This window comes from Stigmatopora nigra, chromosome 18 (assembly GCF_051989575.1).
Source record: "Stigmatopora nigra isolate UIUO_SnigA chromosome 18, RoL_Snig_1.1, whole genome shotgun sequence".
Lineage (NCBI taxonomy): Eukaryota > Metazoa > Chordata > Actinopteri > Syngnathiformes > Syngnathidae > Stigmatopora > Stigmatopora nigra.
Genome location: NC_135525.1, coordinates 5,878,868 through 5,905,997, shown reverse-complemented (window position 1 = coordinate 5,905,997; position 27,130 = coordinate 5,878,868). Strand labels below are relative to the sequence as shown.

Here is a 27,130-nt window from a genome sequence, read left to right as displayed (position 1 = left end):
GTACAAGGCAGTAAACAAGGTACCCCCGGAATTGGTCGATGCACGAACGCTCACATCAAATCAATTAGCCTATAATGCATGTTTTTGGGTTGTGAAAGAAAGGCTGAATACCCATGAAACATAAATACTCTGATGCCAACAAAATGAAATAAAAACCACCTGGTCCAAAGCTCGCTCTCTAATGCCAGTTAGATGTGCAGCACATTTAGGGCCAGCTCCTACAACTACTACAACTCCATTCATGGATGTACTAGTACAGTTCCATTTAGTGGATGTATATCACACAACCCTACAACTACTATAACAACCAACATTACTACTACTACTGCTACTACTATTACAACCAACACTACTACTAATATTACTACCACAACTACTACCACCACTACCACTACTATTACTACCAACACTACCACTACTACCACCACTACCACTACTATTACGATTACTACCAACACTACCACTACCATTACCACTACTACTACCACTACCACCACTACTACCACCACTACTACCACCACTACTACCACCACTACTACCACCACTACTACCACCACTACTACCACCACCACTACTACTACTACCACCACTATCACTACCACCTACACTACCACTACTATAACAACAGATCTATCTATTTGATGGATAACACAATCCCCCACTACTACAAAAACAACCACCACTACTACTTTTACTACTACTACTACTGTGTCTCATAATGTGGTCCACCTACTATATTAAAAAAAATTTAAGCAGAAAATACGGTAAAGTACACCGGTGCCATGAGAGGCCTAATCCTTTCAGTATGCAAAAAAAAACCCCAACAGTTACTAGATCAGCTTCCATATCTGTTAGTGGCAGTTATCAAGTTCGTAGTAGTTTCTCAACGCGCAAGCCTAACACGCTTAACAGTCCCAGCGGAGTTCTGGCGAGTTTACGTGGCGTTCAACTTCCCTCTCGTGACTGCAGGGCGTCCCAACGCTGCACTTCAGCCACGGCGGGATGAGCTCTCGACAGGTTGGAACATCGTTCAACGGTCCTGTCATTTGTTTTTTTTTTTATCTGATCAGCCGGAAGCTGTTGGACTACAAATCAAACGTGTGCCAAAAAATAAGTCATCAACACGGGAAAAGTCCCATCCTCGGGAAAAGCCGCCAACCATCCGTGGCCCACTTAAATCTCTCGCCGCGGACTCTCATGAGGGATTTGACAATAACAACGCGGGGTGTATTCTAGCTTGATTTATTCAGGAGATACCGTAAATTGGTTGCAGGGTCTTTTGTTCGATCCTTTGCGTCATTCCTATTGAAAGGTCAGATTGAAGAAGAGATTTCTCCCCAGATACCCACTTACTGCTTGGAGGAAGTAGCTACTTATACACCTGAGACAGTTCCCAATGTAGTTTGTTTGCCTTGAGGGTGAACACGTGCTAGCTGCCTAACTTTGTGTACATCAACCATGCATGTAGGGCATTTAGTAGAGGAGCTACCATTAAAAAAAAACATTTAAAAAAACGTTTCATTCACATCTATTGCTAATTTCCACCCTGAAAAACAAACCCTTCTGCTTCTTTTAATTAGACTTTTCAGGTTCTTAAATGAACTTATTCCCTAATCAAGCTTTCCCTTCCAGTTAAAACAGATTGCCATTAATGGCACTAAACATGATAATTCAACTCCAATTAGAGTACTATATTTTAATCCTTAATGGGGAAACTGCCCATTTTTGGAAGTATAACAAATATATTAACAATTAATACATAACTTCATACGGATAGCTCTATTTATAAATGAATAAAATGTTAAAACAAGTTAAATTAACTGAAAAATACATTTTTTTTATATTTTGGGGCATTATTGGATCACTTGCCTATAAGTGATAGGTCATTTTCCAATTATTATATTATTTTTACAGGATTAGTCCTTGACTTGGGTTAGATTTCTGTTAGTTTGAGAGCATTTACAAGTTGCTACTTTTTATTTCCGGGCATCTAAGAGTTATTTTTGATACACTTTCTAATTTCAGATGACTGATATTCCCAGTGTTACCTTCTGTTAAACTTTTTTTCAACATTTTTGTTCCCTTTCGTTGATTTTAAAGCATAAAATAAAAATAAACTGTGTGTATGGCCTCAAATAACACCCCAAAGTCAATAAAAATAAATACAATCTCATAATATTTAACATTTGACATAGGCCTGCTAGATATAGAAACCCCCCTTAGTCTTCAAAGCCATACAGGCCAGAAAAAGGCCCCATGCAAGACTTGCCAGAACACGCACCTGCCAAAGCCTGCAGTGGGCCTCCGCCGCCATTGCCGCCGTCAGTCCCAACGCCTGCAGCAGATTCCCCCTCATGGAGGGCTACCGTTCACCAACCCAGTTGCAAAACGTTGCTCACAACTTCCGAGGCATCGGTAAAAGGTGCCAGGGCGGTCCACGTGCTAGAATTGCTTCACTCATAAAACCCCTCAGGGCTAAGAGTCAGTGATTCACCCTGCGGATTGAAAACAGGTCCAAAAATTCATATCAGAACTTGAACTTGAAACGCTTGGCATTCAAAGTAAAACATTGCATCAGATAAAAGTAAATTGCTGAATCACCAGACACTATGAAGTCAACAAGCAAGCGCGCCATCATTAAAGGTTACGTGTGAAGTAAGCAACTTGCGTGTGAGTGTCTGGGCGTGAGCAGTGGTCAAAAGTAGTCTTAATAACTTTTAATTCAACAACAGTTTGTTTGAATGGGAGGCAAATGGGAGCTTTCACTAAACAAGTATTATAGGACTGAATTTATTCGCAAAGGGAAGAGATTTCTGGTTTATTTTTTATTGTATTCATGTATTTATTGAAGTTTTTTTGGATTATATATTGTAAATATAAAAATAGAGAGAGAGTTTGTTTAAAAATAAGATTTAAATTCAAGTATTTGAAGTACCATTAACAGTTTTTACTGCATATTGACTGTTTTTTTTAAGAATTGATATTGAATTGAAAAACAGTACACAAACAAATATAATTATTCTATATTTGTCCAGTACAAAGGGAAGAGATTTCTGCTTTATTTTTTATTGTATTCAAGTATTTATTGATTTTTTTTGGCTTATAAATTGTAAATATAACAATAGAGAAACAGTATAAGAGTTTATTTAAAAATAAGATTTAAATTCAAGTTTTTGAAGTACTACCATTAACATTCTTTACTGTATATTGACAGTTTTTTTGAGAATAGATATTGAATAGAACATTTAAGTATCATGAAAAACAGTACACAAACAAATACAATTATGCCATATTTGTCCAGTACATTAAAATATTTGTGTTTAGCTTCTGCTTGAGCTTGTCATCGGAATTTTGCATGTTAAAACACCGACACGTTTTTCCTTGATAGGATGAAGAATTGAGTTCACGGACAATTCGGAAAATCTCGTCCAATCTCTCGACTGACTAATGGATTGATTGATTGATTGATTGATTGAGAGGCATAACCCAAGTCCTATGATAAATAAATAGGAGCTGTCAGTGTGATGTAAATGAGTAACTCACTGTCAGATTTGAACGTGTCTGCCGCTCTGCCGTGGCAGCTTTCCATCCAGAAAGCTTCCCCCCCGGCACGTCACCATTATCGGGAATGTAGGAAGTTCATGGAGGCCACGAACTGTGAGGAAGGAATTTAAAGTCAATAAAAGTAGAAATGCAACGACATGCAATCAAATGGACTCACCTGAGTTCACTAGTTGTTGCTATGTCTTCTGTCTTTGTGCTGAAAGGAGACATTAACTCGAGAAAATGTTCAAGGCTGAAAGAATGTGTTTGGGATGTGGGTGGAAACTGGACTACCCAGAGAAAACCCACACAAGCCCAGAAAGAACATGCAAACTACACAGTGTGGACCGACCTGGGATCGAACCATTAACTCCAGAATTGCGAGGCAGACGTGCTAACTATTCGTCTGCCAGGCCGCCCAATCACAGACAATGAGTAAAATATTCAATTAATTTAGTTAACATTTTATGCTTTTTTTCCAGTTTTTGGAACATTTTTAAAACGGTTTAAATGTTTTTTATTTATAATAAAAAATACTATACATTTAAAATTGAAATGTAGACTGAATTAATAAAATAATTTTGACTTTAAACGTAACCCTAGTGGTTTTAAAACTATTTAAAATATTTTATCTGATAAGTTGAAAATATATTTCTAAAAAACATTAAAAATTATTAAAAAAAATATTACAAACAAAAATAACATTACACCAGTGACTTAGCTGTTATCAATCAAGATAGACAGTATTATTATTATTATTATAGCACAATTATGTGCCTTATACAAATTACATATATATCAATATTGGTTAACTATTGTATCAAATACCTTATAGCATAGTTCCATCCAGTTAATGTAATAAACCACTAACAAATGTTAATATAAGCAATTAATATGCTGCGGAAAATATGATTAGAAAAAAAACTAACAGTATGGAGTCCTGCAAAGCTATACAAGATAAGATGGACAAATTGTACTCTGATTTGCCAAGTTTTCAAAGGATATTCATTTGAACATGCAGGTCACTGGCCTTGGGGCAGCAGTATTCATCTTTGGGAACCCAACCCATCCTATGCGGCTCCATCCCAGGCCTGGTCCCGAAGCAGCTGCGTTTCTGCCGCAACTACATCGAGATCATGCCCAGTGTGGCCGAGGGCGTCAAACTGGGCATCCAGGAGTGCCAGCACCAGTTTCGGGGCCGCCGCTGGAATTGCACCACCATTAAAGACAACCTGGCCATCTTTGGCCCAGTACTGGATAAAGGTACGCCACAGCCTTTCTTCTTCTTTATTTCTTTTTGGGATGACTCACGTACGGCGGCTTGGGCTACAAGCCGTTACAAAACCTCCACACGTAGCAGTTTTGAGCCCGAGGCGAAGGGCTGCCTGTAATTCGGCTGCCAAAACGCTAACTGGGGCAATTACAATAATAGACACCTTTCCTGGCTGCAACCAGCGCAGGCACAAGCACTGACACATTCCAATTGCGTCCACGTTTGTCCTTGCCACCATTTTGCCCGTTTACAGCGAGATAGCCACTGAGAATGAAATCTTAAACTGAAACTCCATTCTCAAAACAAGAACTTTTAAGATTCCAAGCCTATCATGTAACATTGTTTTTTTTTTTACCCCAATTAATTTTTTACAGGATCAATTACAATTGTTTCTAGGTCCTCCAGGTTAAAATGGATTGAATGTTTAAGTGATTTTATAATGAATTTCCCTATTTAACTGACTACCACAGTATATACACAGCAATTTTTGCTGAAAGTGAATGAGAAGGTCAACAGGTATGAAAATGAGTGGCCTGCTTACCACTCACTGCCGAATTCTTTCTGTTTAGATCGACCTTTAACTCACAAAAACTCTGTAAACAACTACCAGCCAACTTAATAAGTAATATAATGACTTCAACCTTGCATTTGCACCATTTTTTAACATTATATTGCTATGTCACCAAGGGTCAGCCCATGAAACCCATCAACTTACAGTTCATTTAACGTAATCATAAAAATAATGGGTGTCTTAGTGCCCATAGATGCCTCAGATAGGCTAAAGAAAGACAGAAATTTCTTGTTTTGTTTTTCTAACTATCAGCCAATCCTCCAAAATGAATGAAATCAGTCCTAGCCATCATTTCGTTGGACTTTAAACTACCCAATGGATTATTAATCATCAAAATAGCTCCTGTGAAGCCTCTGGTCAGCGATTTGGAAGTTAGATACTTGTGTTGCTGCTGATTGCAAATGAATCCACTTGTGTGTGTTTGTGTGTGTGTGTGTGTGTGTGTCAGAGGAGAGAATGAATGTGGGCAGCGTGAGCAGTCCAAGCGCCTCCGTCAACTCAAAAGGAGAAGGGAGGCCAAATGAGATTACAGGCAATAGAAAAGGGCCGGGGGGCTCCGCTCAACCCCTACTGTGCATGAAGGCCGCTGCGCGCCTCACACAGTCCGGCTCCCACGGACGCCCCATTCACACGCCCTTTTGACTCTGTCATGAACAGGCTGAAAGGGGATCGCTCCCAACCTGGCCCGACTGCGCACTTGGGGACCCCGGGAGGCTGAGCGAGGAGCCCGCGGATGCGTCCAGCCGGCCTCGCCGGACCGAGGGGCCGGCGACCGTGTCGTCCCGGTGGAGAGGGACGGAGGGACGGAGGGAGGGGTGTATCGGTCTCGCTTAAGGGACTTCGGGGAATGCCAGCTACTGGCAGAGTGGGGCGGTGGGGGATCCAGTCGCCGGGGTCTTTGTGAGCGTAACGCAGTGTGACGCGAGGAAAACAATGGCGAATTGATGGACCCAGCAGGTAGTCGCCGCGGCGGCATTAGCCTTACCGACGAGCCGCCGCTCCGAACCGTGTCCGGGACGACACGGTCGGGATTCGGCGGTGACCTCTGAGTCGACCGCCTTTGTTTGGAATTGCAAGGGTCGGATTCGTTTTTCTTTTTTGAAACGTTAGCTCTGAATCAGAAACAAGTAACGGTGGAATTAGCCCAGGCGGAACGTCTTGGAATTTCTGGCTCTACCGAAGATGTGTGATGACGATATTTTCCAGTTTGTTTAAAGGCCGGCGGCGCGTAATGTCGAGGGCGCCCACGACAAGTGTGTTGCGATTATGAAACAATGGTGTCGGCTTACATGATGAGTCGAAGCCTTCAAAGAGGGGTGTCAGACGAGAAAACAGGCTGATGCGCAGCTAGGTTTCACCTGAAGGCCTTGGGCATTAAACAGGGGACGGCTTTGGGGGGGTGACGACATTCCTGAAACACTATCCAGATGCAAAGCAGCACACCTCAGGGATGACAGGAGGTCATGAGATCCCACTGAGCGCTAAGGCGCCTCTGACACTGCTACAAAGGGCTGATGTCAGTGTGGGGAATCTGCTGTTCCCAGGAGTCCTCACTCATACTCAAGTAAACAAAGTGTTTACTGTCCGATATTGTCTGTCCCGTGAGACGAGAAGGTCGTGCTTGCCTATGTCGTCAGGGGGTTCTCGTTAAGTGAGTCTTAGCTTGGTCAGGTGTTTGATTTTACGTGGCCAGCCACTGTTTGTTGACAGTTTGATTAAAGTGGAAATTGGCGATGTTTTCTGATTGAAGGTTTACTTTGAGAGAGATCACATATCTGTGAAATAATACTGTATTTTATTAGTTTTTTTGATCATTTGAAAGTGTATGTATAACAACTTTGTATGGGATTTTTTTAAGTATGTTTTTTTGGGAAACACGATCTTGTTTTACTATTTTTTTGCTAATCCAGATCGTCTCAGTTACTGGTAGCAGACGAAAATGTCATCGTCAACTGCTAATATTGTCATGTTTTAAGCATGATATGCGCCTTTTCACTATATAAATATAGCGTGTCAGCAAGCAATGTACCCAGACAGTCAATCTTTAGCATCATACAGCGACATTGACAGAATATTGAATTTAGTGCATACTAATTAGGTACCCTGTCCACTTTGGATTAATCTTAGACTTAAGTGCGCCCTATGTCAGTAAATATGTTACATATGTTTTATTATTGCTTAATAAAGGGAATTGCAATCATTAATAAGGGAAGCAATTGGCTGAGGTTGACAGGTATGAGATCAACTAGGGGCCTAGTGGGGTGCTGTTTTCTTCAATGGGGAACTTCAAACAGTGTGACTTTGTTTTGGTTCGTTTGAGATTCAGAACTTGTGTCCTGGTGGTGTCAATGTTTCCGTGCTGAATTAAGATCTTCTTTCCAAATCTTAGAGAATGAGCTTTTCTACCATAGGACATCTAAAATGTGTCTGAGGTTGGATCAGGATGGGTTAAGCATCCTCAATTGAGATGGACAGGGCAGAATTAGATGATCAGCAACAGGTGCCATTTGGTCTAAGGGGCTAGTTGTGATACTGAATTTGAAGACTTTGTTTTTAGCAAGGATTCTCTTCTGTGTCTTAGTTGTGATACAGACTTTGTTTTAAGCAAAGATTCTTTTCTACGTCTTAGTTTCATCCTTCTGGGGGTTTGCTTTGGTTTGTGTCCAGTATGTCAATGTTTCCGTGGCTACCGAGGACTCGGAGAATGGGTTCCTTCCAGATTAATTCTGTCTCTGAAGAAAAAATGAGACTTTTTAAAACACATGTAAAGAGGGAACTGTACAAAGCAGATAATGCAGAGAATCGGGTCATATGATAAAACCTAAGAAATAAGTAAAAGTCTCTTCTTGATGGGATAACATAAAAAAAGTCTATATTTGCATCACAGTATGTTTCAGAGTCTGTTTTTCACTGTTTCTTGGGCGTTACAATTCTAAACCAGATCTAAGGCAAAGATAAAAAAAAAAAAAAAGAACCCCAAGAAAGCAGGGAAGAAGCACTAATGATTTCCAAGTAGAATCCTCAAGTGAGTGTCCTCTCTTTTTGAAGGAGTTTGAATAGCAGCTTGTGGGTGTTGGCAGAGCTCAGGTTTAACAAGATTGACACACTTTCTCCCTTCTCTCCCTCTGCCTATTTACCACCCGGCCTCCGTCTCCCGCAGCAACCAGAGAGTCGGCGTTTGTCCACGCCATCGCCTCGGCCGGCGTGGCCTTCGCCGTGACGCGTTCCTGCGCCGAGGGAACGTCCACCATGTGCGGCTGCGATTCCCACCACAAGGGACCGCCCGGCGAAGGTTGGAAGTGGGGCGGCTGCAGCGAGGACGCCGAATTCGGGGTTCTGGTTTCCCGGGAGTTTGCCGACGCCCGGGAAAACCGACCCGACGCCCGTTCGGCCATGAATCGCCACAACAACGAAGCGGGACGTTCGGTAATTACTTCTTGACGTTACGTTAACCATAAGAACTTCCAAGGGGTGATTGATGTCTTCTTTCATTGGAAAGATTAGCTAACGCTCGGGTTTGAACTCGGAATGGTTTTCGCAGAACACACCTACAGCGAAAACTCCCTGAAAGCCTGACGTCATGGAATAGGTTTTTACAATTCCTTTCGCCACCTGGATTCGCTTTGATTGGAAGCGGGGGGCACCTCAGGCCCCTGATTTGATGTCACCTGTCCAAGGTCTGTCGGGAGGCTGAGGTGCACGGGGGATTTTTCGGTTAAATATAGAATGTAAGAATGACAAAAGGCGGTACGTGCCTTGGGGTGATTGACTGATGTGAGCTACAGAATGACTTTGTAGCTACACCTCAAAGTCTTTTACAGCGTTTTAGTGGGTTAAAAGGATCCTTTTCTCAAAGAAACTAAGAGATCAAACATTTTAATCTCGATTTATGGGGCTAAATGAACACAGTTGAATAATGAATTCCAAAAGTTGGCAAAAAGTAGCCTTTTTTTGTGTTCAATTTGCGAAAAGTAGGCTGTTTTTGCTTTCAATTTGCGAAAAGTAGCCTGTTTTTGCGTTCCTGCTTTTTGCCAAAGCGCAAATTACACAAATTCAAAGACCATTTTAAGAAAGTCTGCAATCTCAAGTACTAAAAATGGCTTAGAAATCCACTCTTGTACAGCAAAGGAAGAATTTGGACGGCATCAAACCTCTGCAGTTGTCAAGTATGCATGACCGCAGGCTTGGAAATGTTTCTCTCTATCTGGGATTCCATCTCTCTTTCTTAGTCATATCACTGCATTGGCATTTTTTTAACTTATCTACCGCTATGTGTCGCTTAGACCATTCTGGACCACATGCATCTACGCTGCAAGTGTCACGGTCTATCAGGCAGCTGCGAGGTCAAGACCTGCTGGTGGGCGCAACCCGATTTCCGCATGCTGGGCGACTACCTGAAGGACAAGTACGACAGCGCCTCGGAAATGGTGGTGGAGAAACACCGCGAATCGCGAGGCTGGGTAGAAACCCTACGCGTCAAGTACAACTTCTTCAAGCACCCCACTGAACGTGACCTGGTCTACTACGAGGGTTCGCCTAACTTCTGTGAGCCCAACCAAGAGACGGGATCCTTCGGGACGCGGGACCGCGCCTGCAACGTATCGTCGCACGGCATCGAGGGATGCGACTTGCTGTGTTGTGGTCGCGGGCACAATACCCGAACTGAGAAACGCAAGGAAAAGTGCCACTGCATTTTCCATTGGTGCTGCTACGTCAGTTGCCAGGAGTGTACACGTGTTTACGACGTGCACACCTGCAAGTGAACGGGGGAGGTGAGGGGGGCTATAGACCAGACTACGAGCACCTCCCGGACTATTTTTGCGCTCTCCACCCACTGGATGCTTGCGATTCTCCCCGAGATTGACTTCCCACCCTGTTGTCTTTATTTATTTCCCCCTCTGTGCCAACCGCATGTACAGTTACACATAAATGCAGTCCGAACAAACAAAGACTATTGCTTTGGAGTTCCAATTAAAAAAACATCTAACACCTCAAGTCCAATCACTGTGGTTGGATTCAGGCTTACAAAAAGTGAGGGTTTTTGGGTAAAAAAAATAATAACGCTGTGCTTTTTTAATGAAGCAGAATCATTCTAAAAATTGAACATACAGGACTAAAAATAAGGAATAGAGCAAAAACTGATAAGGTTAGTTTGGGTTTTGGTTGGTTTGCATGCTTTTTTTGCCTATTGTGTCCCTCATGCCCCCCCCCCCCCCCATGTGATCTGGTATTTGTACTTTATAATCAACCCTTGTCTGTCTATTTAAACCCCGTGTGTTTGTAAGTCATTGTTGGATCGTCTACCTTGTTTGTTTTATGCTAAAATTCAAGTTCCATCCGATAAACCAAAGACACCTCACTTTTTCGTAAGCGTTCTATAACTACGATTATTTTAAAAACTAAATCAACCTCTTAAAAAAAAAAAAAAAACTTTAAAAAAAAACAGTTGCCTAAGTGGGCGGCCTGAGAGAAGTGAAAGGCATTTTTCTGTGTTAACTACTGAACAAAATTGCGGGTCTTTTAAACTACTGAGCGGATGAGCGTCCCAATTTTTTTCTTTACGGCCCCCGCATTGCTGACATGTTAGCATTCGGCCGGGATTGCAGGTATGCGGGAGGGAGGGAGGGGGGGCATGTGTGCGAACAGGTAAGCTCATTCCACAACACCACCCCACATGATCTGAACGAACTCAGCTTCATTCTAGAAATGATTGGAAAAGATTTTTTTTTTGTTAAGGCGCGCAAAAAATAACCAAGTGGCATAAACAAGTCAAGCTTCAGCACGTTTAGCGTTAAAACGATTGCAGCATAAATGCTGGCGGGTGTTCAGAGCAGCGGTTGTCACTCATTGCTCATTCATTTTACGTTCCGATGATCCTCACAAGGGTCACAAGGGGTGGGGGGTGCTGGAGTATATCCCAACTGACTATAAGGACGAGGAACGGGAAACCCCGAATTGGTTGCCAGCCAATTGCAGGGCACAAAGAGTGGAACAACTTACTCTACGCTCCAATCTAGGAACAATTTACAGCAAAGGTGTCAAAGGTGAAGCCCGCGGGCCAGAAGTGGTCCGCTAGGGGGTCTGATTCGGCCTCATGGGCACTTTGTGACCATGTATTGTAGGTACATAATTAAATAATTGTATTTTTTTGACAAGGGCATCACAAAACCAAATGTTTGTGAGTTGTGTGATTACGTATGTGCACAACTAAAATGAGCATTTGGCAATACTATACTATATCACATTTCATTCAAGTCCATTGAACATTTATGACAAAAATATGTACAATTTAAACAAACAGACAATTGACAATTTAACAACAGCAAAAGTGAAAGTTTTGGGGGTAAGAGTTTACTCAAAACTTACCTTTGCACCTGGATGAGATACTCTATTATTTCACCACATTTGGGAAACATTATTAATAATATCAAATTAGGTCATCAAGCTTAACTCATTAGTCATCATTGACAGTTGAAATGTAAGAATTTGGCAGCAATATAAAATTTGCATGAAAACACAAGGCAAAAAAACTTCAATTTGGATGCAATTAAAATCAATATATTTGACATATGTTTTTGAGATTTGAGGAACACCACAAATTAACAAAAAACATTGTTTCAAGACCATAAATTAAATATCAAAATTATTTTTAACTTATGAAAAAATGATGCCTTTTTGAATGAGCTTAACCAGATAAAAATTGTACTTTTGAGTAACTCCGACCTTTGTGGCACTGAGCGAGACACATAATTTACTCTAAAACCACAAACCACCACACAAAAACTTCCTGTTCCTCCCCCTCCTCTCCCCCTCGCCCTCCCCACCCGCTACATCCAAAGTTTTGTACAAATGTTCTCAAAGGGATAAAAAAAGTGAATAATTCCCTTTTGATTTTATAATCGTAAATGTTATGTTTTTATAAATATTATTTATTGTACAATGTATATATCTATATGACTGAAGCGAGATTATATATTTGAATAACACTGTCGTGTCCGTTTTTGGTTTCACGAATGGATCACACTGGCAAATGAGGTAAAACTATTTGCTTAACTTTAAGTTAAGGTAAGCAAATAAAAACCTTTGTAAATAGAAAAAAAAGAGAAGTAAAACTACAGATTGGACTTTGCAGTCACATAGTTAATTTATTCATAAAACAAAAGCGACGCGAGTATATAACATAAGACATGGAGGTGCAAGGAATGATCACGTGTATAAATGAGTTTTGTTTGTTTGTTTTTTTACATATAAAATGATATCCCTGATCAGCAATTATTACAAATGAACAGATCTTGCACAAAACCCGAGTCTGTTGTCTTCTTACCTCTTCTTTTTACGGCCTCGGTTCTTTACATGGTCACAAATGAGGTCTACAGGGGAAATGGCAAAGGAGAAGGTGGTCATATTGAGAGCAGGGTTAAATATGTATGTATTTTTGCTCAGGGCTCAGAAACACAAAGCAGGTTCAGTTACAATTCAATCACAAACATTCGTGCCACCACTGATTAATTTAGGACTCATAATATGACAACACTGACATGTTAATTGAGACATGTAGCAGGGGTGATATCGGCCAAAATAGTGGTTTGTTGAGAGTGATGAATTATTTTTGTTGAATTCTTGTTTGGCAAATGTGTTTTGTTCAGTGGTGGCACAAATGATGGATTATTCCAAAATACCATTTTGGGATTGAATTTAGTTTGACCCCTTTTGTAAATACATTAAATTCCATTCAAGACAAACTTGTCAACATTCTCACTACTACGACACTACTAGTACATTATATTTAACCATTCTTGCATATAATGTAGTTGCTTCAATCAGGATAATCTTTATCATAATAATATATGAATATATATATATATATATATATATATATATATATATATATATATATATATATATATATATATATATATATATATATATATATATATATATATATATATATATATATATATATATATATATATATATATATATATATATATATATATATAAAACTCTCTGTGCTATTGACGGCAATTTGCTGAGAAATTGAATGTCACAAGCAGATGTCCAATCAACTTAAAGTGGGAGGGAAGAATGACATTTTTTTCACTGCTCTACTTCCCAGTTCATATGGAGAAGATGCCCAGCGCAACTAAACTATTACTGTGTCCATCTCTAGCTAACATGTGCTCCACTGCAAGATCCATGAAGCCATCATTGTCAACCAATGGGCTATAAATTAAGATCAAATTGCCTGCTTTAGTGTTTCAAGGCCCCAAAATGGTCGAGCTGAAACACTTACAGTCATTCGTCTCGCAGCAGACTCAAAAACTTGCTAACTCTGTACTGCTTGTCCATCTACAAAACACACAGACGAGAACATGAGAGTCTTACCTTCACTTGGGATCCTCGGTGAATTGGAGATTCTCGTCCATCCCAAAATGCAAGGAAGTTGCCATGACCACCAGGGAATGAAAATGTCGCCGGGTTCAGAACCAGCAGAGTGCACGACATGCTTAGGGCAATTATGCAACATCCAGAGTGGTCCGTACAATACTTTCAATTAAAGATCAAATAAAGATCTCTTTTAAAAAGGACAAAATTCTTATATCATGCTCCATTGTGTTATGTATCGATCTGTAGTGTATATATATATATATATATACATATACACGTATACACGTATACACATATACACGTATGCACGTAAACACATACATATATACATGCATGTATACATATATACACATATACATGCATATATACATATATACACATATACATGCATATATACATATATACACATATACATGCATATATACATATATACACATATAGATGCATATATACATATATACACATACATGCATATATACATATATACACATATACATGCATATATACATATATACACATATACATGCATATATACATATATACACATATACATGCATATATACATATATACACATATACATGCATATATACATATATACACATATACATGCATATATACATATATACACATATACATGCATATATACATATATACACATATACATGCATATATACATATATACACATATACATGCATATATACATATATACACATATACATGCATATATACACATATATACATGCATATATACACATATATACATGCATATATACACACATATATACACACATATACATGCATACATACACACATACATGCATATATACATGCATATATACACATATATACATGTATATATACACATATATACATGCATATACACACATATATATATATATAAAAAGTCTTTTTTAAAGAATTGTTCCAATGGTAGCAAAGCCATGTATGTTGGCCCAAACCCAGAATACATAAGAAAATGATAGATGCAATTCATTAATCTAAAAAAGGTACTAAAACCAAAGATACTGTCCTTGCCTAAAATATAAAAAATCTATAAATATTTATATAATTAAGATTTGAAAATATACTACAAATGAATTGAACCCAAAGTAATAACCCCAGACAAAAATGATAGCTCCGAACTTGTGGAATTCAGAAAGCGAACCGCGGTTTAAAAACGTCAACGCTTGTAAAAAATGAGAATATTTCATGAAAAAAAAAGTTACTAAAAAACGTATGAGAATGCAAATGGAAGGCCAAACCGCAAGCCCCAGTGGGCCTTATGACAAACACCTCTGGGAGGTGGGGCGGGGGGCGTTTTCCTGAATGAAATGCACATGTGGTTTAAAAACCCCAAGGACACTGGGGGACACTTTCGGGAAGCGTCCCGTGAATCGGGACAGATAAACGTTGCTTGGACGGCAAGTAGGCGCGTGTGGAAGTGGAAGCGTTTGCAACAAATCATCCAGCGTAGCCGCACGCATTTTTTTCCTGGGATGGGATTGGACACTTGGTGGTTTGCGAGCAGCGGCGGCGGGGACGCTCTGGCGACCAGATGTGGAGGGGACGACGGGAAGCGCTCAATTTCATCGCAATAGTTATTTATTGATTCGGATTCATTACTCATAAGCCATGTGTGTGCCATCCTTTAAAAAGATTTGTTTCTTAGTCAGGTATTGTTATCATTTGATTATTTGAATATATCTAAATTAAATTGATTCAACTTTTTGGCCTTTTCTCCAACATCAACTTGAAAATGAATACCCACAATGCACCCAAATTCCAGCAAAGTGAAAAAAACAGTTTTGGGAATAAAAAATGACATCATAAATTACTGGATTCACAGAATGCTTCAATTGTGTGAGCCAAACTTGACTACTTTTTTGGTATTAAATATATATATATATATATTTTTAAAAAGCATAGATTTAATAAAAAAATAAAATAAACAAAAATCTAAATAACTCTCTCCTACCTATGCAGCCATTTCAATGAGTATGATCAACTTCTTAAAAATAAAAATGAACTAAAAAAAAAATAGAAATAATTCAGTCCTACCTGTGCAGCCATTTCAACGAGCATAATTAACTTCTTAATGCCGATCCAGAGTTTCTGGCCTTTGACAGCAGCGGCGATGGCCGCCCTTTCTTTCTCCTGGAAGCTTCCCAGCAGCTTGAGAGTAAGAAAATTGCAAAAGTTAGCCTTTTAGCAGGGCATATTCTGTGTATATGTGTGCGGTCGCACACTACCTCCAAGGCCTCAATTAGCTGCTCGCTGTTGGAAATGTTGGAAACGTGGACAACAGTGCTGAAGGCATTGAGCATCTCCATCTCCTTGAGGATCTCTTTGCGACTGCTGGTGCCGATGATTAGCAGCTTGCGGCCCTGAAATGCAAGTGACAAACTTAATATATTTTCACAACTATAAGGTGCACCACACTATAAGGCGCACCACACTATAAGGCGCACCACACTATAGGGCGCACCACACTATAGGGCGCACCACACTATAGGGCGCACCACATTATAAGGCGCACCCTCAACGAATAACACATTTTATTTTTTTCCCATATATAAAGCACAATGAATTATAAGGCACCTTGTCTATTTCGGAGAAAATTTAAGACCTTTAAGTGCGCCTTATAGTCGTGAAAATACGGTATTCAGGGATGTTGTTCAATTTGAACTGTGAATGTTTTGGCGTTTAACAAATTGGACGTCTATCACCTGCCATGAGACTTATTTTTGCCTGTCAGACATGTAGAAATAACTGATTTTTTCATTTGACGAGGACAAATGACATAAAGGCGAACGTGAGCCAAGAAGAGGACAAGGAGAAGGCAGATCGGCAGGAGAGCGGTAAGCGGATGGGGGGGGGGGGATTATGGCGGCCGTCCGCACCCCCGTGGCGTGGGGGGTTGCCACGCTGCATGCAGATGAGGTGCCACACAGGCGGCGGCGCTGCCAGGTCTCGGCTCTCTCACGCGGGCTATTCTCCTGGGGCCGGCGCCCCGCTGAGCCCGGCCGCCGCTTCTCATGCACATGCGGCTCATTGGCCAACCCGCAGCTCTCGGGACCGCCGTTCCCCGCAATCGCTAACGAGCTTTCACGCCAGTCGCTATCTGTCGCCCTCTTTCTGCCGTATCCGTGCTGAAATGTTGGATCCGGATAGGATGTTTGATTGGAAAAGTATCCCTATTCAGTTATTGTTTTTGCACTTCCGGAGTTTACCTGAGATTACTAATACTACTACTAATACTAATATTATGCCATATTAGTATTCACAGCCATTTTACCTGTTTAAATGAACTGGATGTATATTGTTGTTATGCATAAATCATTTATACATGAAGAAATACATTTAAAGTGTTTAACTGTGACTTTCTCTTTCGTTTGGTTCTCAAAAACAATGACTACCATTACCAATACTTTGCAATTTAGTGTTTTTTTCTCCATTCATTTGCTCGTTGTATTATGAATTTTTAAAGAAATGTTTCCCATTCGATTAAAATGAAAACTTTTTAAAACATCTACTGTACTACTGTAGAAGTACAAAATAAAAACAGCAATGGAGAAACACTCCCAAAAATGTAGGATTGTATTATCATAGCACCAAAAATGGTATTTTTGAGCATTTTTTTTATATCAAATATAAAATTTTAGCATTCAACCATGGATGGAGTGACCCCCAAACAACTTACCTTAGGAGGGGCCTTCTTCAGAAGGACCAGCAGAGCCTGCAGCACCAGGTTGGAGAAGCGAGGCCCGATGTCAACAAAGTCTGAAATCACCAGACAAAAATCAATATGTATACTGAAGATGAAGTACCAAATTTACAAGGTCGGTGGCTGCGGTTGGCTTACCCAGCAAGCGTTCAATGTCGTCCACGACCACACAACTCAGCTGTGACTTGTAAGCGGCTTCAAATATCTGAAAAGAGGAAACAAAGCAGTCAGCAGATAAAACTAATAAGTCGCAAGAAATACATTATCTGCAAATATTGGGGTAAACATTTTTCAAACTAAATACTGAATAAATATTTGCAAATAGTTGTATACACAATTCCCACCCGCAAAAAAAAAGTTCATCATAATAACCTCTTTAATGGCTTGACATTTGGCGATCTCGGAGTATCCTATCATCTTATCAGGTGAGCAAATCTTGATGAGTGGGAACTGCGAATCTTCAGCGATTTTGGCCGCCAAGGCTGTTTTCCCACTGTTGGGCGGACCTGCGTTACACAACTCACATTAAACGTCTTTCCCAGCTTCTTTTCAGACCAGCATTTTGCGTGACCGGATGTTTGGTCGCCGGTCAAATGTACTTAGATATTAAACAGTAATTAGATATTAAACAGTACTTAGATATTAAACAGTACTTAGATATTAAACAGTACTTAGATATTAAACAGTACTTAGATATTAAACAGTACTTAGATATTAAACAGTACTTAGATATTAAACAGTACTTAGATATTAAACTCTCTCTCTTAGATATTAAACTCTCTCTCTTAGATATTAAACTCTCTCTCTTAGATATTAAACTCTCTCTTAGATATTAAACTTTCTCTCTTAGATATTAAGCTCTTTCTCTTAGATATTAAACAGTACTTAGATATTAAACAGTACTTAGATATTAAACAGTACTTAGATATTAAACAGTACTCAGATATTAGACAGTACTTAGATATTAAACAGTACTTAGATATTAAACAGTACTTAGATATTAAACAGTACTTAGATATTAAACAGTACTTAGATATTAAACAGTACTCAGATATTAGACAGTACTTAGATATTAACCAGTACTAAGATATTAAACAGTACTTAGATATTAAACTCCCTCTCTTAGATATTAAACTCTCTCTCTTAGATATTAAGCTCTTTCGCTTAGATATTAAACTCTCGTGAATATAATTTTGAGAGCTGGCTTCAACAGTAAACTCTCTATCATCATTTGACCGGCGACCAAAAGGGACCAAAAAAACGGCCACCAAACGTCCGAGCACCACATTTTCAGTTCTAGCAGTGCATGTTACCCTCTAAGAGCACCGACACCAGCGGCGTGTGTTCGCTATTCTTTGTCTGCTGCACTAGCAGTTCTGCGTCCTCCAACACAGCCAACACCGGGTCGCCCCAGCGGACGATGCCGTTCATGATGTAGCTGGAGTAGTCTTCCTGGTTGGAGCCGAACGCCTGGGGAGGAGGAAGAGAGGCTTGGCATCATTCATGGTCAGATCAACTTTGCATGTTTTCAGGCTTCTGACTTACCGGTTTAATGTCATTGTTTAAGGAGGCCATAAAGTCCAGCCTGCTGACCTGCAGCTTCTCCGCCGTATCGATATTGATCTCCGACGTATCGATATTGACCCCCACCGTGTCGCTCGCCTAACAGACACACACATTCCCAGCGCACCAAGGTCAGATGGCGAAGAATACAAGCTCACACGGACAGGGCAGCAGACGTCTCGCCCTGGTGTGTCAACGCCCGGTAATATCTGCCCCGAGTGTGTGTTCAAGTGTTGTGTCAGCTGGATAGACTTGAACTTTAACATGATAAGAAGCTGTTTTCTCATGAAATCAACAGAATATTAACGGCAGTCGACAGTATTTTGCGGGCTTTAAGGTGCACTTTATTTCCAAAATTTGGGTAATATGTTTTTTTTTTTAAATATTTTATTTATTTTGTATATTTGTTTGTACTCCTAGGAGTCATACTGAAGAATTTGACGGATGTATGATGCTAATGTAAAGTAAGTCAAGCCAAATTAATTTGTAGTCTTAATTGTTTAACAAGGTTCTTATGGGCAAATATTAAAGTAATAAAGTAAAGATTAAAAAATAAAAATGGATTATTCATTTTTAAATTTGAAGTATTGTTAGTTTTTTTTTGTGGGAACTCGGTGATTTACAGATGAACTGTTTTAAAATGACTATAACATTAGGATTGGACTTTTAGAACACTCAAATTAAGAAAGTTGATCAACAAGCTTCCTAATGTCCAAAGATGAATGAGTGAAATGTTTACCTTAATGTGTCTGTTCATTGCAGTGGACTGTGCTGCCCTGACGAGGCCTTCCAGTTCAGCGCCACTGTAGTTTTTAGTCTCCACGGCGAGTTCCTTGACATCCACATCGCTGGCAAGCAGCTTGAACTGCCGCATTTTCGCCGTGTGGATGTTCAAGATCTGAAGGCGGCCCTTCTCATCCGGAAGCCCTGGAAGCGGAAAGCGGGAGTTTTTGAGCCGCCTAGACTCATTTCTTTAAGTCACTTTTATTGACACCGCTGCTTGAAGCGCTCTTACCGATTTCCATCTTGACCTCCAGTCTTCCAGGTCGGAGCAAGGCCTGATCAATCAAGTCTGGCCTATTGGTCATTCCTGAAATGCACAAAGAACAGACGCATGCATATGCGGCCTCAAATTGCTCATATGGTGAATTCCATAAGTGGTGGTGAAGTAGTTTCTTATGAAGGTTAAGCACCACATGAAAAAATAATCATCAATTAATTCTATAACATATCCATAACCCCTTAAAAATGCATTTATTTCACTTATTTGGGTCTTTTGCCAAGAAAACACACCTTATGGAGAAGCACTACCAATTACGTATGATGACAATTAGGCTTTTGTTGTTGATTATGACAACAAAGCCTATGTCCGATTATTATTATTATTATCTGAATTTAAAACCTTTTTGGGAAGACATTGTAAGAGAATTTACCAATAACCAGGATGTTGTTGAGTTGCTCTACGCCATCCATCTTGGACAGCAGCTGGTTGACTACCGTGTCGTGCACGCCCGAGCTGCCCGCCATGGTGCCTCGCTGCTTGCAAATGGCGTCAATCTCATCCAGAATGATGATGTGAAGGCCGCTGTTGGGCCCCAACTATTGAAAGAATATATATATTTTTTTATTGCATACATTTTAAGTTCTTTGGATAGCTAAATAGTGAAACTTAACATGTATGAACTGTTAAATGGCACATTTCTATCATCATTTACAATTAGTGGTGGAAAAGCAACAAGCTGAAGGGGGTTTCCTTCCATCCACACATCTGCAGCTGCGTAAGTAAAAAAAAAAGCACCTCATTAGGTGGTGAAGACTGAGATTTAATGCATTTAGTGTCTCACTGTCCAAACGGACCACCAAGTTATTATCGTCTCCCCTAAAGGGCAGATCTGTCCACTCCTGAAGAAATGACTTTGTTTTTGTGCAATGAGATCACAGGTGTCAAATTCAAGGACCGTGGCGAGATCATTTCCAGTGCCCCACGGAAATAAACACTGGATTTGGTTGTTTTTTGGCTAAAAAGAAATGTAATCATTGTTTTGTCCAGAATGAGTCTGTTTTTATTATGGTTTGTTTTGATATTAAAATAAAGTAAATACAATTTGAAAGATTTATGTGTAAATATGAGAAATAGGAGAATTAAAAACTGAATTTGGTTGATTTTTTTGAGATTTTTTTTTTTTTAGATATTATATGGAATCTAAACAATTAATCAAAATGTAAAACATATTGGGTCTAGGCTGAGTAATCTAATTTTTTAACAAGTCATTTTCAAGCCTAATTAGAAGAAACTTGACAATAAAGCTTGAATTCACAAAAGTGCTAAATATTAACGAACTGAATGACGGAAGACTTTATTGATCTCACTAGTTTTAGGCAGTGTATGTCAAAAAAACTTGAATTAAGTCATTTTTCTTGTTCATGAATGACCCCAATACATGTGTCAATACAAATACTAATTTTTGTGAATTAATGGCATCTTCTATTGTATTAACATGAAGTAATTGAATGTATGAAAAACAAACTATAACTTGGATTTTAGTGCAAATATATGAAATTTGATTTCATGTGAATTTCACGATATAGTTGTGCAACAATGATTGTAAACATCAACACTGGACAATTATGAGAAAATGTTCTGGTTGTCTTTTTTTCAACATTAACGGCATCCCTCACCCTTTTCTGCTCATCCTCAGCATCAGCAAATAGCTTGCGGACGTTGGCCTCTGACTCTCCCACGTACTTGTTGAGTATCTCTGGCCCATTGACGATCTTTGGCTCGCCGGCGTTCAGCATTTTGCCGATCTGCCTCGCCATCAGGGTCTTACCACAACCCGGCGGGCCATAGAGCAGGATGCCCTTCACGTGTTTGCAGCCTAAAAAACACACAGCGGTTATGTGTGTTTAGCTTCGGACAGTGTGGCTTTCATGGCGGCCCCGTTTGCACCTGCGTCGTGACATTTGGGCTAATCGAGGGGCCCACTGATAACCATCTCGGCTGCCATTTACGGGAGAGACTGCTCAAACTCCTTCTTAAAGCAACACTCTGGGCAGAAAAGTGTGCAGAGTAGACCCCTCCCCTCCCTTGCTGTCAACACCTGTGCTCCTCATAGAAGGCCAATTAGATATCTTTACCTTTACCAAGCTGACTATCAGCTGGTGACATCTAAGGGCCATTGCCAGCTGGACGCGGCCAAAGGTTGATTTTAGCTCATGGCCGCTTGGCTAAAAGGTCGCCTTCGTCATTGAGAAAGTTTAAAGATTCTGTCATTGACTAGAATGGACATTGTTGAAATAATTCAGTTTTTTTTTTTGCTATAAAAATATATAATTATGAATATCCTATTATTACATTATTATCAATTACGTGATCGATTCATAAATAGTATTTAAACATTTATAAACAAGGCTGCATTCATTATGTTTTTCAATGATAATTTGAGCTTATACTATAAGCCAAAGCAGTTATTAAAAGTTGCTTTTTGATTTCAGTGTTTGGTCATTTTAGATAAGTACAATTTTTGATTATTATTTTAAAGTTGATTTCTACAAAGTATTGACCAGATCGTTTGAAATTTTAGGAAGTGAAAAATCTAAATGGCTTCTACAAACTTCAGAGTCAATATTCAAAAGACTAAACCTAACTTTGATGAATAATTATCATATAATAATCGGAACAATAACAAAGAGCAGATGAAATAAACAAATACCCACAGTTTAGTCATTTTTTGAAGGTATACAAAAAAAATCATTTTCTATTTTCCCACTTATCGATGTCCAATTCATTTAACCTCAGAAATCTGACTGAAAACGTTCATGTTTCAGTGCCATTAATGGCAATGGTGGTCTGAACCACTTTGACTGGATGAAGGACGTTTAAGTAATGGCAGGCCAACAAGTACATCTACAGATAATATTTTTTTAAAAAGAATTTGGTGAGTTTAGAAATGGCAATTAGCCATTTTATCTTACAAAAAAAAAAGTTTTTTTGAACAGGTCTGAACAAGCCCCAGGATCAGAATTGATGTGTAATGAAGACAGGCGGATGAGTCACAGTAAAGAAATGAAGAGTTGCGAATCATGTGACATACGTCACATGCCCGCCTGCGTGCTAATCTGCAATTATGACAGATGATCCGTTCACCTTTAGAGGTGTGTTTGGATTGAAGGATTTACACAAAGTGTGAATGGATTTGACACCACATAATACTATACTTTACTTCAAATAACTTACTAGATAAACTTTTTTTTTTTTGAATGAGAACTCACCCATCTGTTCCACAATTTCTGGAGGAAAAACTCGGGAGGCGAACGCTCGGCGGAAGATGTCGGAAAACTCCTTGTCCAGGCCCCCGATACCCATTTTCTCAAAGTTCCAATCTGGACTAATGATGGATTGGCGGGACTCTTTGGTTTTGGATTTTCCTAAAGCGGGTTCAAAGGATTTTGAGTCAATGGAGGAATTGCACATTTTAAGACATTTACTATGAAAACACTACACTTGCAAAACAGCATGTATTTTTTTTGGGTTTTCATGTATTACTTGCTCTTGAAAATATTCTTACTTAGCAACCAACCTAAGTGGAGGAACGTTAATTTATCAGAGTAATGTAAAAAGTGAAGTAATTTCACTAAATGAGAGTTGGTTGCCCTCTTGTGGACACAAAGAGTACTGCGAATATGGAAGAATTATAAATGAATACAAGTGACAACAAAAACATTATAAACATATACTATTATTGAATAAATGAAATTTAAATAATTAAAAATAAAATAAAAGAATTCAACTAAGAAAATAGGTGTGTGAGTATGTACAAAGAGAATTAAATGTCAATAAAAATGTCCCTTTTCTTATTTTTCTATGCTGCCAGCTGACAATTTTAAAGTAAATGTATCCAAACTATTGAAAAGAGGGGCTGTCTTAAATGTTTTTTCGGTCTTATCTGTTTGTTTATAATGTTAAAACTTGTACAGTGGAAGTTTGTTTAAGATTCTCTACTGTTTTTTTCTCCTATAGCTGCATTCCCCTCCTCCTTGCTACTGTCACAATTAATTTTCCCGAATACGGGATGACTAAAGTTATCCAATCCAATATTTTCTCTATGCATTTGTTTTCAATGACATTTCCAACTATTTAAAATGATCCATTGTCCTTAATATAATTGCTTTACACAAATCACAGATGATTGACGACAATAATTCCCTGTTGTACTCACCAATTAGCGTCATGGAGGAATTCCCTGCCTTTTCGAAGATCACCTGGCTGTTGGCCAGCAACAACCCAATGTCAACCTAAAGGGGGTAAACATTATCATGGAGATTATTGACTAGAAACTATTTATGGAATGCCCATAAGCCATAAATTAAACATCATATTTGCAACTGAAAGACTTTGTTTTCTTAGTTTTCTTCAAATCTAGCACTGTGAAAAAAATGAGGACACCTTTGTTTTGTTGTTTGAGCCTTGGTTTCCTTTCAAAATGCTGGGATCCATACATTCCATCTCTTTTACTAGCACTTCAAATGGTTTATCGCCAAACTTAAAGACCATCTACAAATATTAAGATGAGAAAAAGAGGCTGATATATAAATGAAAGTGTCAAATGTTGTTTCGGGGCAAAGAAATGTTGGAGTATTTAGTACCTGCTGCCCTATCGTGAAGGCCTGCTGGTTGAACTGCTGGATGAAGTCAGTGGCCATCACGTCAGAGTCGTATAGGTTGCTGTCGGCGTTTTTCTTCTGTAGGAAGTCGATCTCCACCATCATGGAGCTGAGGCACTGCCTGGACTTGTCGAATGTGTAGTTGGAGACTACGACATAAATAAGAGTACTCTCATTTAAATAAGTGAATGACTATCGCCATGGTAGCGAAACAGACTATATCCATCGCTAACATGTAAAAGACTTGCTAATTGGACGCCTTTCCTTGTCAATGGAAGTGAGGAAGTAAAACGGTTTTGTTTCATCGTAAAGCAATTCAAATGGATTATTTTTTTAATATCATTTTATATAGATATAAATAACTTATTTATTTGTTTTTAAAGCTAAATTCTAAAATTAACATGGGTTACAGCCAAAAGTAATTCTCTAAAAGTAGATATATTTGTTTCATAGTGTTTAACTCATTACATACCAATGATGGAGATACATTCTCAATTCATTTGAAATAAGTTTATGTGGAGTTAAATAAAAGATAAACCTTTTTTGTACAAAGCAATGCAATTCATTTGATTAATAGATTAAATAAGTAAAATATTTGAAATATTGCATGACTAAGAGGATTATTAAGTATCATTTATGCTCACCTTCTACCTCTTGTCCAATCGATAAACCGGCCCATTTTCTCTGTACGGAAAAGGAAGACAAAATAGGCATTATTTGCTCCTGAATTAAAACAATGTCAGATAAGCAGTTTCTAGAGGGGTTTTCACTTTTTAAATTTATTTATATACACACACACATTACACACACACATTACACATACACATTACACATCCACATTACACATCCACATTACACATCCACAATACACACACACACACACACACACACACATACACATTACACATACACATATACATATACATATACATACACAGGTATAGATGTCCAATCCATCTTAACTGGGAAGGGCAGAATAGGACTAAGAGTGTTAGAAAATACCTGCGTGCTGATGTGGTGTCAGCCCGTGTTAAAATAAGACAAAAAGGACAGCAAGTAAGAATAAGATAACCCAAAAATAGATTATTGTAAAGAGAGTAAAATGACAGCAAAGGTAGATGAAGCAATGATGAAATATTAGTCATTTGATTGATAGGAGCTAAAAATGACATGGTAAGTGGAAAAAAAGCGTTGCAAAAAAACAGCATGGCAAAGGCATCATACCTGTGGCAAACTGAAGGCGATGCTGCCCATGTTGACACTTGGGTGCGTTTTTAAGGTGAAAACATACTTGTGTGTTACATTCCGCACAGTCACGTGTCTGCAAGGAAAAAAAGAAATAAAGACATCCATACCACGAGCATCTTAAGAAATGGGATGAAAACTCACTGTTCGAACCCCGGTTCCTTCTCGTTGATGACAGCGCAGTTGGTGAGCGACAGTTTCTCCGTCGGGCATCGCGCTGCCTGCATCAGCTGACCAGAAAAAGAAAATAAATAAACAAGTTGATCGTAAAAATATTGGCAAGTGCATTACCAGGTATATACTGGGTGTGAATTAATAGTTTTTCATGTATCAGTCGATTTAATGGATCATAATTGTCGCATGATACTGGTACCTTGGCATTGTGAAAAACATTTCCTGATCTTTACTCTAATTAAAGACGTTTGTGTTTAAAACTCTAACAGAAAACCTGGTCTATGTGTACTTAAGAAAGTCTATGCTTAAAGCCTTATTTAGGATTTTTCACGAGAAAAAGTTGTATATTTGTGTTTGTTGATGACGTAAACATCTTGCGCCAATTTAACTGGAAGTTGAACAATTAATTTTACTAATTAAACTCGATATACTCTCAATCTCTTATTGAGAAAAAATGTGCATTTGGTAAATGTTTGAGACAAAACGAAAATAAAGGCCACATTGCACTCCAAACGAGAAAATATACATTTTGTACACATAAGGAGGTGGAAAATGATACTGCTGACGTGAACACTCATTGCTTAATCTCTGTTGTAATAGAATTAAAATTGTTTACAAACTTTTTTTCTAACGAGAAAATGTCCTTCTTAATGTTTTTCACACAATCGGACACTCATCTAAAAAGCAGATTACTCCGATCATCTGAATGTAGTCATAAGATTTCTTTCCGGAGTGCACACTTTTGAATGGCAATTGTTTGGCCCTGGAAAATACCAACTTTAACCTTTTAGGTAGTCAGTTTATTCAAACAAAATGTTCGTGGGAGACACAGACACTCACCCTTGTCGTCATCTTTGTGTTAAATTTCTTATTTATTCCGTCGATTAAAGTGTACGAAAATATGAAGTTTTTCTTCCGCTGACAGTACAAGCGACACTGATCACGTGTCGCGAGATGAAACGGGATCTTGTGTATCACGTGAC

General features: G+C 39.0%; 3 protein-coding genes across 4 annotated transcripts in view; 1 reads left to right on the top strand and 2 right to left on the bottom strand.

Annotated features, from left to right (window-relative positions):
- Positions 1 to 3,655, bottom strand: part of LOC144211377 (ORM1-like protein 3) — a 19,955-nt gene extending 16,300 nt beyond the window's left edge. Inside the window, exons 1-2 of the mRNA XM_077738563.1 lie at positions 3,544 to 3,655; positions 2,282 to 2,495 (exon numbers count right to left, since the gene is read on the bottom strand). The gene's annotated coding sequence lies outside the window, so the exon portion shown is untranslated. The remainder of the gene's footprint in view (positions 1 to 2,281; positions 2,496 to 3,543) is intronic.
- The window catches only part of wnt3 (wingless-type MMTV integration site family, member 3), a 14,760-nt gene extending 4,272 nt beyond the window's left edge, over positions 1 to 10,488 (top strand). Inside the window, exons 2-4 of the mRNA XM_077738566.1 lie at positions 4,565 to 4,806; positions 8,548 to 8,813; positions 9,671 to 10,488. Of these exons, the coding sequence (XP_077594692.1) occupies positions 4,565 to 4,806; positions 8,548 to 8,813; positions 9,671 to 10,150 (988 nt within the window). The 3' untranslated portion in view covers positions 10,151 to 10,488. The remainder of the gene's footprint in view (positions 1 to 4,564; positions 4,807 to 8,547; positions 8,814 to 9,670) is intronic.
- Positions 7,981 to 27,130, bottom strand: LOC144211376 (vesicle-fusing ATPase-like). 2 transcript variants are annotated; one of them, XM_077738560.1, is made up of 22 exons: positions 26,988 to 27,130; positions 26,118 to 26,203; positions 25,953 to 26,049; positions 25,373 to 25,412; positions 24,711 to 24,877; positions 24,511 to 24,618; positions 24,284 to 24,359; positions 23,337 to 23,492; positions 21,744 to 21,943; positions 20,498 to 20,663; positions 20,080 to 20,154; positions 19,804 to 19,991; positions 19,047 to 19,163; positions 18,815 to 18,971; positions 17,874 to 18,007; positions 17,640 to 17,706; positions 17,478 to 17,557; positions 16,027 to 16,161; positions 15,836 to 15,949; positions 13,681 to 13,736; positions 12,712 to 12,757; positions 7,981 to 8,119 (listed from the first exon to the last, which is right to left on the bottom strand). In XM_077738560.1, the coding sequence occupies exons 1-20, from the start codon at positions 26,997 to 26,999 to the stop codon at positions 13,683 to 13,685; spliced, it is 2,229 nt and encodes a 742-aa protein (XP_077594686.1). In that variant the 5' UTR covers positions 27,000 to 27,130; the 3' UTR covers positions 7,981 to 8,119; positions 12,712 to 12,757; positions 13,681 to 13,682. The 2 variants fall into 2 exon arrangements, with proteins under 2 accessions (XP_077594686.1, XP_077594685.1); XM_077738559.1 differs by lacking the exon at positions 7,981 to 8,119 and having other exon boundaries at positions 12,507 to 12,757.